The sequence below is a fragment of the Culex pipiens genome, chromosome 2 (assembly GCF_016801865.2).
Source record: "Culex pipiens pallens isolate TS chromosome 2, TS_CPP_V2, whole genome shotgun sequence".
Lineage (NCBI taxonomy): Eukaryota > Metazoa > Arthropoda > Insecta > Diptera > Culicidae > Culex > Culex pipiens.
Genome location: NC_068938.1, coordinates 18,112,818 through 18,128,454, shown reverse-complemented (window position 1 = coordinate 18,128,454; position 15,637 = coordinate 18,112,818). Strand labels below are relative to the sequence as shown.

The 15,637-nt window shown below is 38.0% G+C and overlaps 2 protein-coding genes across 2 annotated transcripts in view; both read left to right on the top strand.

Annotated features, from left to right (window-relative positions):
• The window catches only part of LOC120430852 (uncharacterized), a 31,251-nt gene extending 17,464 nt beyond the window's left edge, over positions 1-13,787 (top strand). Inside the window, exon 2 of the mRNA XM_039595976.1 lies at positions 12,993-13,787. Coding sequence (XP_039451910.1) covers positions 12,993-13,787 — 795 coding nt within the window. The remainder of the gene's footprint in view (positions 1-12,992) is intronic.
• A 163-nt stretch (positions 13,788-13,950) lies between these two features.
• On the top strand, positions 13,951-14,871 carry LOC120430853 (uncharacterized). The gene is made up of 2 exons (XM_039595977.1): positions 13,951-14,018; positions 14,067-14,871. The coding sequence occupies exons 1-2, from the start codon at positions 13,951-13,953 to the stop codon at positions 14,869-14,871; spliced, it is 873 nt and encodes a 290-aa protein (XP_039451911.1).
• The last annotated feature ends 766 nt before the right edge of the window (positions 14,872-15,637 follow it).

The following is a 15,637-nucleotide window of genomic DNA, read 5'->3' as shown; positions in this document are numbered from 1 at the left end:
ATCGACTCAGGTAGAACCCAAATGCAAGTGCTAACGGAGTTTCATGAATTACTACCGTTTTGTTTCAGTTATAAATCCCCTCGAAAATTGATTTCTCCAACCGATAACAGCACCTGGCTCCCTGGCGCGCTGAAGAATCGAACGGTAGTCCTTGGGGGCAGAAGCCCGCCACCGTCGTGGGCCCGTTCTAGCTCCACTGCTGCACGCCCAAGGCGTCTAGACACATCGTGATTGTTCTTTGTCCAGCTGCACCAGCATCAGCGCCCAGTATCAACACAACCGGGGCCCAACCCAGACACGAGTTTGCGAAACCGAAAGTAATTAATTGCATGCAAAATTAATCCGCGTCATTTATCATCGTGTTCCCTGGTCTGGCCTGGCCCGTGTCCACCCCGTGATCATCAAACGCCCTCCTCCGAACGGTCGGTGGTGGTGGTGGGTTAGAGATCTCTCCCGCTTGAAGACCGTGGTCCATCACGATCGATCTGTCGTCACAGCCAACAGTCTCTGAACCCCGAGTGGACTGACAATAAAAACGGATCAATACCATGTGGCTCAAAAGTCAGACGCTGCTGACTCATGGTCTAGTCTGGCGATGCCTTGGGCATGTGAGAAATTCTTAAGAATGCAAGAGTGCTTCAAATAATTTAAATTCGATTTTTATTTTGCGTTAGGCTAGTACAAAGTTTATATTATGTTTTTGTCTCTCGGCTCTGGTCCAGGGGGATGAGGGATATTTTTTTCAAATTTCAAGCATAGTCATAATTTTATTACAAAAAGAATTACAGTATGCTTTACACATTATATCAGCAATCATGGTTATCGAAATACGAGTATGATATCAGCGATAACCTTATCGAAGAATATCGACAATACCTCATTCAAAATAAAAGTAATTTGCTAAAAAAAATATCCAAATACCGTATTTCAGGATTTTTTTTAATACAATATTTAATTAATTATTCAAAAATAAAAAATCATTTACAAATGTAAAATGGAATTCTTAATGGAAAAGTACTTTTGTAAAATATTGAGAAGGGATTGTGTGATCGTTTTGGTGTCATCGACAAATTTGTTGGTTATGATAAGAACTTTTCGAAAAAATAGGTACACAGAGAATAGAAAATCCAATTTTTGTTTAAAATTTAAATTCCTGAAATTTATATTTTACATTGATATGAATGTATAATATATATTTTTGGAATTTCAATTTAGAAGACATAAATTTTGAAAAAAATCGTATTTTTTAAAAAATATCGAAAATCTTGACATGAAAAAATTAAATTGATTTTTTGAGCGAAATTTATTTGATGGTAGGGTATATGGCCCTATTTTGGACCTACTATGCAAAGCGGCAACATATTTTGCATTGTTCTCAGGAAAGGTCTAACTAATTTGGCTCGTTTCAGGATCGTTTTGTGCCTTTATTTATGCTTAACAAAGTGTACTATTGAAAAATGAAAATAATTTAACCATTTCATAGTAATAAGCATTTCAAGTAAAACATTTTTTGGATGCTTTTTGGACTTATTGAATGTATTTTGGAGACATCGCTGAACCTATTTTGGACCCACACTCTGATTGGTTGAAATTTTGACAGCTTGAATTGCGGCGTACGGCGTCAACACGCACACTTACAAAAACTCGGGTTGATAAACCAAAGGGCCTATCCACGATTTAAATTGAAAATTATTTATTTCAGAATTTAAATAATTATTATAAAATAATGGATTTGAATTTGAAAACGTGTTATAATTATGTTGAATGGAAAACGCACGCATCCTTAGCAGGTCGCTGTCCTATTTTCCAATTTGCGTATTCTTCCGACTAAATGTTCAAGCATTAGAACATAGAAAAGGGTTGAGACGTTATTATTCGCAATAAAACCACCTCAACTTAAGTGAAATGAATGATAGAGATATTTAAAAAAGCTACAAAGATTTTTTTTATCTTCAGTTCTAAATTTTACGCAGAGCTGAAGTACAAATATTACCTATGAAACAATCAAGAAATTTTAAAGGGAGATTATAACTTGTAACTTGGTGTGAAACTTTCGCATCTGTTATGTTAAAGTTTCAAAATTGATTATATTGTAGGTGTTGAATAAGCCATGTAACTAGTTATGTCTCAAATCATAAAATATCCTCAAAGTTAACATCGCATTTACCTCTAATGCTACGATTTTTTTTCGAAGATTTTTATTTTTCTAACAGTTGCAATGATTTCATTTTATCTCTCCTTTCCGGAGCTTGCAGGAAACGATCCGGGATGATTTGAAAGCTGCAATTTGCCCAACTAGCAACACTGCGAAGTGCCCAAAGACTTAACTAGCTCTCCATTTATCGCAATTGTTTCACACACCTTTTCTTTCAAAATCTCTTAGATTGTTTTTTGAAATGATTTAAATTCTCACAAAAATTTATAAATTTTCATAGCTGGAGATACAGTTACACTTCAGAACAAGGAAAAATGAACAATCATCGAAATATTTTGATCAAATTTATGGTTTATTTGTGTTTCAAACATGATTGACGTAGTAATCTAAAAGTGTAATTTATTATAAGCCAACGCTGTCCATTGTGTGAAAATACGTTATAAATACCTGTATTTTTAATTATATATATAAGGCTGGAAAGCAAAATTAAAAAATTTGGGAAATCTCAATAAATACCCCTTGGTTCAATTGTTTAGGCAATAATAAGTAACTGTGCCTTTTTTGAGCCAAATCGGTTAAGGTTTAAGGGTCGCTTTTTATCGTTGAAGTTTATATGGGGAAAATCGCAAAAAAAAATCTGCCAGGTGGCGCGGGTCTCGCCTAAAATTGTACAAGTGTGAGATCCTGTAGGAAATTCAATTCCCTGCAACATTGTCGAAGGGTCCAAAACGATCCGAGTTGATCCTGATGAATTAGTAGCAATGCGATGAAAAGAAATCGACTTATATACTTGAAGGTATATACTGGATATATAAGAAGTACATAAGAAAATAATTTAAAAAAAAATCACCTAAAATCAGGGTCATCTCAGATCGTTTTGCACCCTTCGGCAAAGTTGTAGTGAATTGAATTCCTACAAGAATCTTACACTTGGACAATTTTGGGCAACACCCGCGCCACCTGGCAGAAAATACTGAAACGATGTTTTTCTGCATACATTTTTGCGTTTTCCCAATATAAACAACAACGATAAAAAGCGACCCTTAATACTTTTTTTGCCTAAGGAATCGAGTCAGAGGGTATCCCTGATGTCGAATTTTTATTGTTTTCCAGTAGGGAGCATTTAAAAGACGTGCAGATGACAATTCAATGCATTTTTAAGTTTTATTATTCGTAAATTTATCGAAAACTGATCGACTAGCGCTTAGGACCTTTTTAAAACTAACCCTAGATTTTTTTAAATAAATTCATACTACCTTATCAAAACCACTTGAGCAAGGTTGACAGCGCCTGTCGCGATGACAACTGACGATTGAATGATTTGGTTTGGTTTTTCATTCGTTTCTAGTTCAATTCCAGCAGGGTAGCCAGATTGCATTTTTGAAGCAAACATTAATTAATAGGTGCAGCTAAATTGGTGAAAATGAGGTTGCGAGAAAAATATATCAACATCAGTTTAAATTTTAGGCCAGATTGCAATCAGTCTTAAAAATCATCCCTATCTTTATCTTAAATTTGCATTTTTATCATAAAAAAAAATCATATTTTCATTGTTTTTGTTGATTATTTGCTTTTTAAAGCATAGTTTTATTTGAAATAATTATAGCCGGAAAAACTAATCAAAATTATTAAGTAAAAACCTGGCATTAAATTTCAATTAAGTATCGAAATAAATTCATCAAAAATATTTTTTCAATTGAGTTTTTTTTTTATATAGAGCAGTAATTTCAACGGTTTAGTGACTAAAAACATATAAGTATTAAATAAATGACACTTACATTACTCGGAAACCGGCTGAAAATAGCTTGATGCTAGTGCAAAACAGAAAGTTGTACAAGGTGTCCCGAGCCAAAAGTGATAAGCAACGAGGCCGAAATTTTTGGACCTAATCGATGTGTTAGGAAAATTATAGGAAATGCGAGTGGCATTGGAAAAAGTGTCTAAAAAAGCAGAAATAATCAAAAATGTTAACATTTTTGGAAGAGGTAAGCTACAAAACGATCCTGCTTACACTTTCTGTTGGTTGGATTCAGTAAATTCGTACTTTAAAAGCCTGAACTACCTCGATTAATAAAAATATTTCCAAAATAGGTACTAGGTCCAAAATAGGGTCATATACCCTATGATCTTTAAAAAAAAATACTTCTTGAAAGAAAAGCACCACTGGCAAAATATTTTTCAAAATCTAAGAAGATTTCCTACATTTTTTTCTCTGGAACATTGCAAATCGTGCAATTGTTTCTGAGATATAGCATACAGCCTATCGCTGAAGAATTTTTCTCATCCTTCGAAATTTAATACCTGAATTTAGCTTCAACTTGATTTTGTACCATAACGCACTATGGCTCAGAGTATTTAAGTCCCCTAAAACTTATAAAAAAATTGTGAATCAATAATACTGATTTTATTAATAATAATGATTTTATATCGAAGCCAATGCAAATATTTTTTTAAGTTTATGTCCATCTACTGTGACCAAAATCGATGGGGGCGAGATTAAAAAATATAAAAATTGTAAAGACTAGCCACGGTTCCATCATTTGGATTAAAAAATGTGTATAAATTCATATAACACTAGTCTAGTTGTTTTGCAAAATATCAAAAAATTCTGAAAAAAAAATTTCGCTGAAAAAAAAATTTGTTTTCGATATTTTACGTTGGAATTTTCACAATAGTTCAAAAAAATTTAAAACAAACCCAAACATATTAAATCTGATCATAAATGCTGGAAAATTTGTTTTTAATTGATAAGACTTCTACTTTTTTTCTGAAAAAAATATCAGGCAAAAAGCCCATTAAAAAGCAACCAACTGAGAATTTTGGCTCGAGCCTCGAGTCGATCTGGCTTGAGATCGAGCATGAATCGAGTCGAGGCTCGAGCCAGAATTCTCAGTGGGAAGACGAGGGAAGGGAACGGAAATTGTAAAGGGTTGTTCAAATTCTGACTATTACAATTGTTCAACAAGTCGAGCGTCATAAATTATTGCGCTGACAAAATGCAATGTTAAAAGTTTACAAAAATTATAAATCTACACCGTTCAATTAAAAATTCTGAATTACAAAAATGCATAAAAAATCTGATAAGAATAAGTAATTCAAAATTACAATAAATCTTAAATCTGAGGTCTGTCGAGTTCTGTCACCCAATTATAGTAAAATTTGAATGGTAAACTGCCTATTAAAATTACCAAATATATTTTCTCAATTTTTCATCACCGTTATTTTGGGCGAAATCTCTGATCTAAAAATTCTAAATCTCTTTAGAAAAAACGGCTTCACAATCTAAAATAAGGTTTGATTATCTGTAGTTAAAATTTTTGCAAGGCCTACGGATTATGGAGTCTGAACTGAAGAACGTTAAACATCTGATTGATTTTGAATGAGATTTACATCACTTTATCTCAGCTATCATTTTGTTATTTTGTTAAAGATAAAATAATGTCATTGAGAAAACACCAAAAAACAAACTATCGAAAACACAGAGAACTGATCTCTGCAGCGTGTCTTCAACCAACATCCGTCGCAATATCATATTTGACAAATGCACACACATGAGCTCCGACGAGCATGTTTTGAGTAATTGTTCACCAGATCGCAGCTGAAAGTACGCTTGCACTAACAAATCGATCGAAATTAAAGCCCCGAAGACCCCCTACGAGCTACTAGCCATTTTTGCCCGATTGACTTCCAATAACTTCGGGTGCCAGCCTGATGCCTATTGACAGCGTTAGTAATTGCTACCACAGAGGCGTTGAGGTCTGGCTAGACGCCGGGGACGACTCCTGCTGCGGTCCCTGCACTTTGAGGAATCCACGCACCGAGTGAAACCGAGAGTTGACATTAATCTAGCTAGAACTTGGCTAATCCGTGGAGATCATGGAAGGAGGGGTGAGGTCGTGACACCTACTACCGACTCGAGCTGTCATAATAGGAGCTGCTCAAATCGATATCACTTGAAAAACGGCACTCCGGTTCAATAAAAGGGTCCAGGTGTCGGAGTTCCGTCCAGAGCGATTGATTTATTGGAGCAGTCCGAAGGACATCAGGAGAAATCATTAGTGGGAACATGGTTTGCCATTATTGTGTGCAGTGAGAAATTGGAGTTGGCCTCAACAGTTGGGGTTGTTTATAGTACGGGCGTTACGCGGAAGTCTGTGGCAGCCGGAGTTACGATTGAGTGCGAGGACAGATTGGGCTAAGGTTTTACGGGTTGATTGCTGGTGAGGGCGAATTGCACATTTATTAGTTTACTGATGTCATGCTTTGTGAATAATGCAGTTCTTTTTGCTAAAATTATTGCGAGTTGTTTGTGGCTTTCTCAGTCAATAAAACAGATCAAACGATTTTGTTGTTTGAAATTGCCCGACGTTTCGGCTCGGGTTTGAGCCTTTTTCAAGGGAAATTATGGCCATAATTTCCCTTGAAAAAGGACCATAATTTCCCTTGAAAAAGGCTCAAACCCGAGCCGAAACGTCGGGCAATTTCAAACAACAAAATCGTTTGATCTGTTTTATTGACTGAGAAAGCCACAAACAACTCGCAACAAGTGTACCAGTCGAAAACAACCCATAAGCTAAAATTATTTTTAAATTGTCATGACAAATCTGTATTAATTTCGCGCTCAAATCACCCAATTTCCTTCAGAATCGGTTCCATTTGTCACAATATTGTGACCCGATGCCGATGCGATAAGCCCAATCTACGAGGACCAAACTTGCAAGAATTCAGCCGGACAATACCTGGTGGTGTGTTCGTCAATAAATTCGGCACCAGGTCCATTCTCTTTTAATCCTCCCTCTCTGTGTGTGAAACGCCTGCAAAACGCAGAGTATTCAAGTCAAAAATTGGCAGAGACCCCCGGGCAAAAAGATAATTCGACCGAAACAATAAAATTAAGCATTAAACAGATTTCGTTTTGGACCAGAGAGGGCTTTTGAGGGGTGCTTTGAGGGGGTGGCACAATTACCGCCCAAAACCCGCGCCCAGCCCTCGGCGATCGATAAAGATGCCGGTTTGCATAACCCAAACCACCCTGAACTGAAGAGTTGAGAACTTCGTGGACACAAATAAAGCGTCCTGACCCGCGCCGCGAAACTGAAGACGTCTTCCTGGGGGCCGTACTCGCGCGCGTCCCACGTCGATAAATAAACTTTTTTATATCTTAATTTCGCATTAATTGTGGCATCACTTGTCGTAAACATCTTGATTTTATTTTTCCATACAAAAACGGAAGAAGGAAAGTCTCCGCCTCGAGGACAATCGCAATTCAAGTTGTGATGTGTAAATAAGCAATTCACCCCTCATCGTCATCGGACAACGTCGTCTTCGGATCATACCCTGTAGAAGAGACGCAAAGTCTTCCTGCTGTTCGATCTCGATACGCGAGCGCGGTCTCAATTCTTCGATTGATGAGCAAAATCCAGCGAAGAGGCTCATTTGACTGGGGATTTTATTGAGCAAGGAAGCGTAGAATGTTTCTGTTTGGTCAAGAATGCAATTGAGATTGTTGGGTTTGGTAAGAGAGCAACCCAAAAAGGACTGGGAGTTGAAAATTTAAAGATATTTAAAATTACTTAAAAGATTATAATACTAGATTCGATCATTCTAAAATTTTGTGTTGTATTCCATTAGACAATGAATTTAAACAAATTTTATTTTATAAAATATGTCATAAAATGAGAAATTTCTGATATTTTGTTGCACGTCGATTTTTGACCTTCCAGACGGAAAGGAGTTGCATCTAAAATTAACATAATTCAAGTTAGCTGGCTTCAAATTGGTGAAACAATGATTTTTTTGGTTGAATTAGCTAAAATTACAGGTAGATTTACCAACGTGAGATTTCTGATTTGCATTCCAAATCTGACAGCCCAAATCTATATGACAGGAAAGATTTGACCAAAAATAATGATGTTTCAGCACAATTTTGCGTACTTTTACCGAAAAACTAGCTAGAACCGGCAACATGGATTTTTTGACAGATATCATCAGTTCGAGATCTAAACAGAACGTCTCGTATCGCTGAGTTCGCCAATTTTTGTTATGTATTTTTTCAAAAAACTTCTAAATTTTAATTGAAAAAGTAGTTTGGTGAACTGAAAATAATTTGAAATGCATTTTCCTGCATTTTAAATCTTATTTAGCATATTTGAGATAAATCAACAAAATTTAATTATTTTTTTATATTTCGTTGTACAGTATGCAGTACTGTACTACGATTTTTTTCGACAAAAACAAATATTTCGCTAATACTTTGAAATTTTGATACCTAAAGATTGCAAAACATGTGGGCAGGTGTGAAATGCATTTGAAACACTTTTTTAATTTAAATGTAAAAACCATGGCTTGTATTTTGCATAACACTTTGGCCAAAGTCGAGGGCCATAAACTTCAAAAAAAAAATTTGCAGTAGTCTTATATTGAGTTGATTTAAGTAAAATTGTGTTAAGTTAAGTTCAATTAAAAAAATATTTAAATCAAGTTAAAATAAGTTATTTTATAATTCAATAAGTTTAATAAAATTGAATTAACTAAAATTATGTTAAATTTAGTTGAGTTAAGTAAAATTAGGTTAAATTAAAAAAAAATATTTATATTAAGTTAAATCAAGTTCAATTTACATAACTTTAGTTGAATAAAGTTCAATATAGTTAATTTAAGTTAAATTAAGCATAATTAAGTATAATTAAGTTCAGTTAAATCAAATAAAGATTAATCAATTTTAATAATGTTTAAAAATTTAATTAAATTTTGTTTGATTTAATAAAATTATGTAAAATTTAGTTAAATTATGTTGGCTTAAGTTAAATTATTTTAAATAAAATTTAATTCAGTTAAATTTCGTTAAATCAGGTTAAAATAATTTAATTAAAGTAAATTTTGTAACATTCCCTGAAATTCTTATAATTTAGTTAAAACTTGTAAAAGGTCCGCGAGGGCCTCGTGACGCGGTGGTTAGCGGCTTCGGCTGCCGATCTATGATAAGATGCTATGAGGCGCGGGCTCGATTCCCGCCTTATCCTCCTGGCCTTCTATCGGATGGGGAAGTAAAACATCGGTCATTTTGCGTAAAAGAGGTTTTGGGTGACTCACCACACATAACCTTCGGATGCCTAGAAATGATCAGAAACTTGCAACAGAGCCCACAAAAGACCCGGGGTCGTTAAAGTGGATTGCTTTGTTTTTTTTTTTGTAAAATTTAATTACATTTAATTAAACTAATAAAATTATTTTAATTGTTTTGCCTTCCTCACTGAGGTAAGGCTATAATCCTGCTCTAAAAATGAACTTCGTATAAAAACGTCGTAGACCTACCTTCATGTATACATATCGACTCAGAATCGAAAACTGAACAAATGTCTGTGTGTATGTGTGTGTGTATGTGTGTGTGTATGTGTGTGTGTATGTATGTATGTGACCAACAAACTAGCTCATGTTTCTCGGCACTGGCTGAACCGATTTGACCCGAACTTGTTGCATTCGACTTGGTTTAGGGTCCCATAGATCGAGTTTTATACAGATTGAAGTTTCGATAAGTAGTTCAAAAGTTATGTATAAAATGTGTTTTCACATATATTTGGATCTCACTTAAATGTATGTAAACTATGTCCGGGTCTATCATCCGACCCATCGTTGGTTAGGTTATCAAAAAACCTTTCCAACGAGTCCAAAACATTGAAGATCTGGCAACCCTGTCTCGAGATATGGCCACTTAAGTGATATTGATGTACTTTTTTGAAGCCGGATCTCACTTAAATGTATGTAAACTATGTCCAGCTCCACTAACCGACCCGACGTTGGTTAGGTTATCAAAATACCTTTCCAACGAGTCTAAAACATTGAACATCTGGCAACCCTGTCTCGAGATATGGCCACTTATGTGATATTGATGTACTTTTTTGAAGCCGGATCTCACTTAAATGTATGTAAACTATGTCCGGATCCTCTATCCGACCCATCGTTGGTTAGGTTATCAAAAGACCTTTCCAACGAGTCCAAAACATTGAAAATCTGGTAACCCTGTCTCGAGATATGGCCACTTAAGTGATATTGATGTACTTTTTTGAAGCCGGATCTCACTTAAATGTATGTAAACTATGTCCGACCCATCGTTGGTTAGATTATCAAAAGACCTTTCCAACGAGTCTAAAACATTGAAGATCTGGCAACCGTGTCTCGAGATATGGCCCCTTAAGTGATATTGATGTACTTTTTTGAAGCCGGATCTCACTTAAATGTATGTAAACTATGTCCGGATCCACCATCCGACCTATTGTTGGTTAACTTATCAAAAGAACTTTCCAATGAGTCCAAAACATTGAAGATCTGGCAACCCTGTCTCGAGATATGGCCACTTAAGTGATATTGATGTACTTTTTTGAAGCCGGATCTCACTTAAATGTATGTAAACTATGTCCGGATCCTCCATCCGACCCATTGTTGGTTAGGTTATCAAAAGACCTTTCCAACGAGTCTAAAACATTGAAGATCTGGCAGCCCTGTCTCGAGATATGGCCACTTATGTGATATTGATGTACTTTTTTGAAGCCGGATCTCACTTAAATGTATGTAAACTATGTCCGGATCCTCTATCCGACCCATCGTTGGTTAGGTTATCAAAAGACCTTTCCAACGAGTCCAAAACATTGAAAATCTGGCAACCCTGTCTCGAGATATGGCCACTTAAGTGATATTGATGTACTTTTTTGAAGCCGGATCTCACTTAAATGTATGTAAACTATGTCCGACCCATCGTTGGTTAGATTATCAAAAGACCTTTCCAACGAGTCTAAAACATTGAAGATCTGGCAACCGTGTCTCGAGATATGGCCCCTTAAGTGATATTGATGTACTTTTTTGAAGCCGGATCTCACTTAAATGTATGTAAACTATGTCCGGATCCACCATCCGACCTATTGTTGGTTAACTTATCAAAAGAACTTTCCAATGAGTCCAAAACATTGAAGATCTGGCAACCCTGTCTCGAGATATGGCCACTTAAGTGATATTGATGTACTTTTTTGAAGCCGGATCTCACTTAAATGTATGTAAACTATGTCCGGATCCTCTATCCGACCTATTGCTGGTTAGGTTATCAAAAGACCTTTCCAACGAGTCTAAAACATTGAAGATCTGGCAACCCTGTCTCGAGATATGGCCCCTTAAGTGATATTGATGTACTTTTTTGAAGCCGGATCTCACTTAAATGTATGTAAACTATGTACGGATTCACTATCCGACCCATTGTTGGTTAGGTTATCAAAAGACCTTTCCAACGAGTGCAAAACATTGAAGATCTGGCAACCCTGTCTCGAGATATGGCCACTTAAGTGATATCGATGTACTTTTTGGAAGCCGGATCTAAAAAATTGATGAAACTTGTGTACAGCCATTGTTGTGAGGAAGGCTCCAACCACATAGGTGGATTAAGTTAGTTTTAAAATTTGATAAAACATAATTAATTGTTCAATATTGTGTTAAATTTAGTTGAATTTGATAAAATTTAATTGAAATAGATTTGGTATCTTTTTGTATAATTTATTGAAGCAAATTTGAAAAAAAAAATCAACTGGGGCTAAAAGCGTGTTTTATCGTTGTACCGAATAATTCGAAGATATTTTTTCAAATGGTCCTAACCTTGCTTAAAAACTCACAAGGTTATGTCCTATTGTAAAACTACATTTGAATTGACATGCGGTTTTGACACCCTATTAATGAAAAAATATGCAACAGAATTCAACACCTAACTGCTCGTTAAGACTCACTAAAATACCTACCAAATAGCGAAAAGCCCAGCCAAAAGGCTGTGTAAAAGGTATCAAGCCCGATGTCACTAATGACAAATTTTGAAAATTATTTAATTTTTTTTTATTGAAACAGTCGAAAAAATGCTTGGACTAACTAGAAAATTTTGCTAAATTGGCTCACAGACTAACTGAAAACATTCAGTTTGAAAAACTGACAGCATATTTCCAGCTGGCAAATAAGTAAAATTTACTAATATTCTAGCTGTCAAATCAAGAACTTTTTTAGGATTTCTATCTTTAAAAAAATGTTGTTCATAAAACAACTAGTTTATTTTTTTTGTTTTTAGGATTTTAAACTAAATTTTAGTAAGATTCTCGATTAAGCTTCATTCCGTGCAAGAAAAAAAGCTTTAATGTTTGACCTTGCTAAACAAAAAATAGAGCACGCAATGTAAGCAAAAACAAACATGTTTTGGTTAGTTAACCATTCTGTGCGTTGACCGAAGGTGTGTCAAGATTGCACGACAACTTCTTCTTTCATTCCAATTTTGGGAATCAGTGAAGGTCAAAAGGTGAGAAATGCGCGTGTGACAAGATAGCACGTCAGCGACGATATGCTTAAGGGCTCATCTACACAAATCAGCTAATTCGTATCTGTTAGATGCCAATACCCGATGAATAAAGCATTCAATCCAACGCGATAGCTCTGAACGACTTTGGTTCATTGACAGTTAATTGAATTATTATTCAAATCCACTTTCTCAACCTTCAACAAGAAAGCAATTTTTGACACAACCTCGAATATTTATCAGTCACGATTATATTTCAAAAACACCATCAAACCATCAGTCATCACCACTTTTCTATGTTACATGAATGGAATGCCAAAAACAGGTCAGACGACGATCCACCCGCCCGGTATAAAAGCCAGAGCCCAGCGATGTCAGTTGGTCCATCCCGTTTTCGGTAGTCATGGTCCGGCTGAGATTCCTGCTTCTGCTGCTGATCCACTCCGGGAGGAGTGAAAGGTAACTCCGGCATTGATTGTGAGTAGATCGAGAGTAGCACAAACTTGTAGCGATTCTTTTCAGATCGTTCCATCGCCGTTGGATAAGGACATCTTCTTCCGGGAGAGTGGCTGCGAAGGAGGTGGCGGCGGGAAGTTCGCGATCGTCGTCCACGGGTGGAGGGGCAGCTGCTCGGGGGATACGCGCTGGGTTACAGATTTGCTGTCCAACCTGACCGTCCACCGGGGAGGATGTTTGGTCTGTATGGATTACAGCAAGTACTCGAAGGAGGACTACTTTCAAAGACTGGTGCCTCGGTTTAGTCATGTTGCGAATGCTTTGGCGGAGAAGTTGAGGGATTTGGAGCGGGGTGGATTTGATCCGGTTGATGGTTTCATGTTTGGATTCAGCTTTGGCGCACACTTGGCCACCGAAGCTGGTCGACGGTTTGGACTGCGGAAGCTTGGACGGATTGATGTTTGTGATCCTGCTGGACCGGCATTCGACGTTCCTAATTTTCCGTTCGCCATGTTGGATCCCAAGCTGGCGGCCCGTAACGTCCAGTGTATCCACACCAGCCAGGTGGGAGTGAAGCGCCGAACCTGTCACCAGAACTGGAACATGGGTGAATGTGGCCTGAGGCAACCGGGAGCCGATATAGTGGTTGCGCACACGCTGTGCCCCAAGTTTTACAACAGTGCGTTCCGGAATGAGTTCCGGGCGGTTCCGAATCCTGCCAGGTGTGCTGAGTTACGACCTGTTGCGAGCTTGTCTGCGGATCTTCGGATGGGATACTTTTCAGATGTACAGAGTGGTGTCACTGGAGACTTGTTTGCGTTGACCACAATAACATACCCTTACAACGTTAACGACGTTTAATAAAGCATAGTTTGATTCCCAATTCGCTCTCGTGTATAATTTTCTAATCCACTTTCCAAGCCATAAAGATTGTATCGCAGTCCGGTGTCCGTATTTACTCTTGCGTATAAAAGAAGAAATGGTTTCTGTTTCATGACAATCGCACTCCAGCAGGTTGTTCCGAATGGAGGTGGAAATGTTTCGCGTTGGATTTCTTCTTTTAGTGGCGATCCAAGCTGGATCTAGTGAAAGGTATACTTTATTCACGAATAGTTGTCGTTCTACTAACATCTCATCAAGTGATCAATTTCAGATTCGAACGTCACCGGATGAGAACATCTTCTTCCGGGAGAGTAACTGCGATCAGGGTGCTTCCAGATTCGCCATCATAGTCCACGGATGGATGGGTAGCTGCTCGGAGGACACCCCCTGGGTTGCGGACACCCTATCCAACTTGACTGCACACCGAGGAGGTTGCGTAATCTGCATGGACTACCACAAGTACTCGCAGACGATCGATTACTTCAGGGGGTTGGTTCCGAACTTCAACCGTATCGTGGATTCGTTGGTTTGGAGATTGCGGGATTTGGAGCAGAGCGGGTATGATCCGGCGGAAGGACTCGTGTTTGGATTCAGCTTTGGAGCCCAGACAGCGATGGATGCCGGGAGACGGTTCGGATTCAGGAAGCTTGGACGGATCGATGTTTGCGATCCGGCTGGACCTGGCTTTGATGGTCCGGATACGGCTTTGTCGATTCTTGATCCCAAGTTGGCGGCGCGAAACGTTCAGTGTATTCATACGAGCCTGCTGGGAACGACTAGACGGTCTTGTCACCAGAACTGGAACATGGGAAACTGCGGACTAAGACAACCGGGAACGGTAGCTTTGCAGGAATCTCACTCCCTGTGTCCACGGTACTACAACAGTGCGTTCACCAATGAATTCCGAGCTGTTCCGAAGCCGCTTGAGTGCTTTTCTCTCAGAAGTTCTGCGAATCCTGTGAATATCCGGATGGGATACTTCACCGATATTGAAAAAGGAGCAACCGGAGATCTCTTCGCCGAAACTACTGAATCTTTCCCCTACAACAAAATCTCAGTATGATTCCTGTAAATAAAAGAATTCCCAACTCCAGTCCCGCAGTGGTTTGCATTCTTAACCTCAAATCGTACCCTTTCGCACTGATCACCAACTGGTGCACTCCTCCTGTCAGCGCAGATAAACCGCGCTGATATCTTCATCTTCGAGGGGCAAATAAATACGTCACTTTATTGGCGGGGCAAAACAGGCGATATTATTGTTGTCCCGACGACATCATCATCGCCGGCCGTCCAAGGATATCATCCTCTCACAATCACGTCAAGAGAACCTCGAATGGCATCCATATGCAAATGTCTCAAGTATCGATCCACTCCAGTTTCGCAACGAGTGCAACGACTTCTTCTGCGGAGCAGAGCGAGGGGTATCAAATTCGATATCGCGGATGGTTTTCGGGGGACATTTGTACGCGTCTCTTGTTATGATTGCATACATTTTTTTATTTTTTGCGAAATTGTTCCTCTTTCAGCTGGGATGTAATAATGTGTTAAACATTATTATCTCGTTTCGTCTCCGAGACTCTCCGGGGTCGTCGAATATGGCTTAATCCTCCCCGGAGCGTCCCGGGGTTCCCACCGATCCGGTCGTCGGCAGACCAAAGTGCATTTAACTGTATTTGGAGTTTCGGTGCCCCTTCTCCACCTCAGTCTCCGTTTGCCAAAATTCAGCTGATGATGTTGATGATGACGACGACGAAAAAAAAATGGATGTGTGAAAATGCAAGATCGATTTTATCGATTGTGATAATGAGCTTGGATTTCGGCAAGTTTGG

Bases quoted from the DNA above. Each gene is read 5' to 3' on its own strand.
- LOC120430853 (XM_039595977.1), top strand. From the start codon at position 13,951: ATGGAGGTGGAAATGTTTCGCGTTGGATTTCTTCTTTTAGTGGCGATC. The intron at 14,019-14,066 runs GTATACTTTATT...CATCTCATCAAG, and splicing joins CAAGCTGGATCTAGTGAAAG to TGATCAATTTCAGATTCGAA.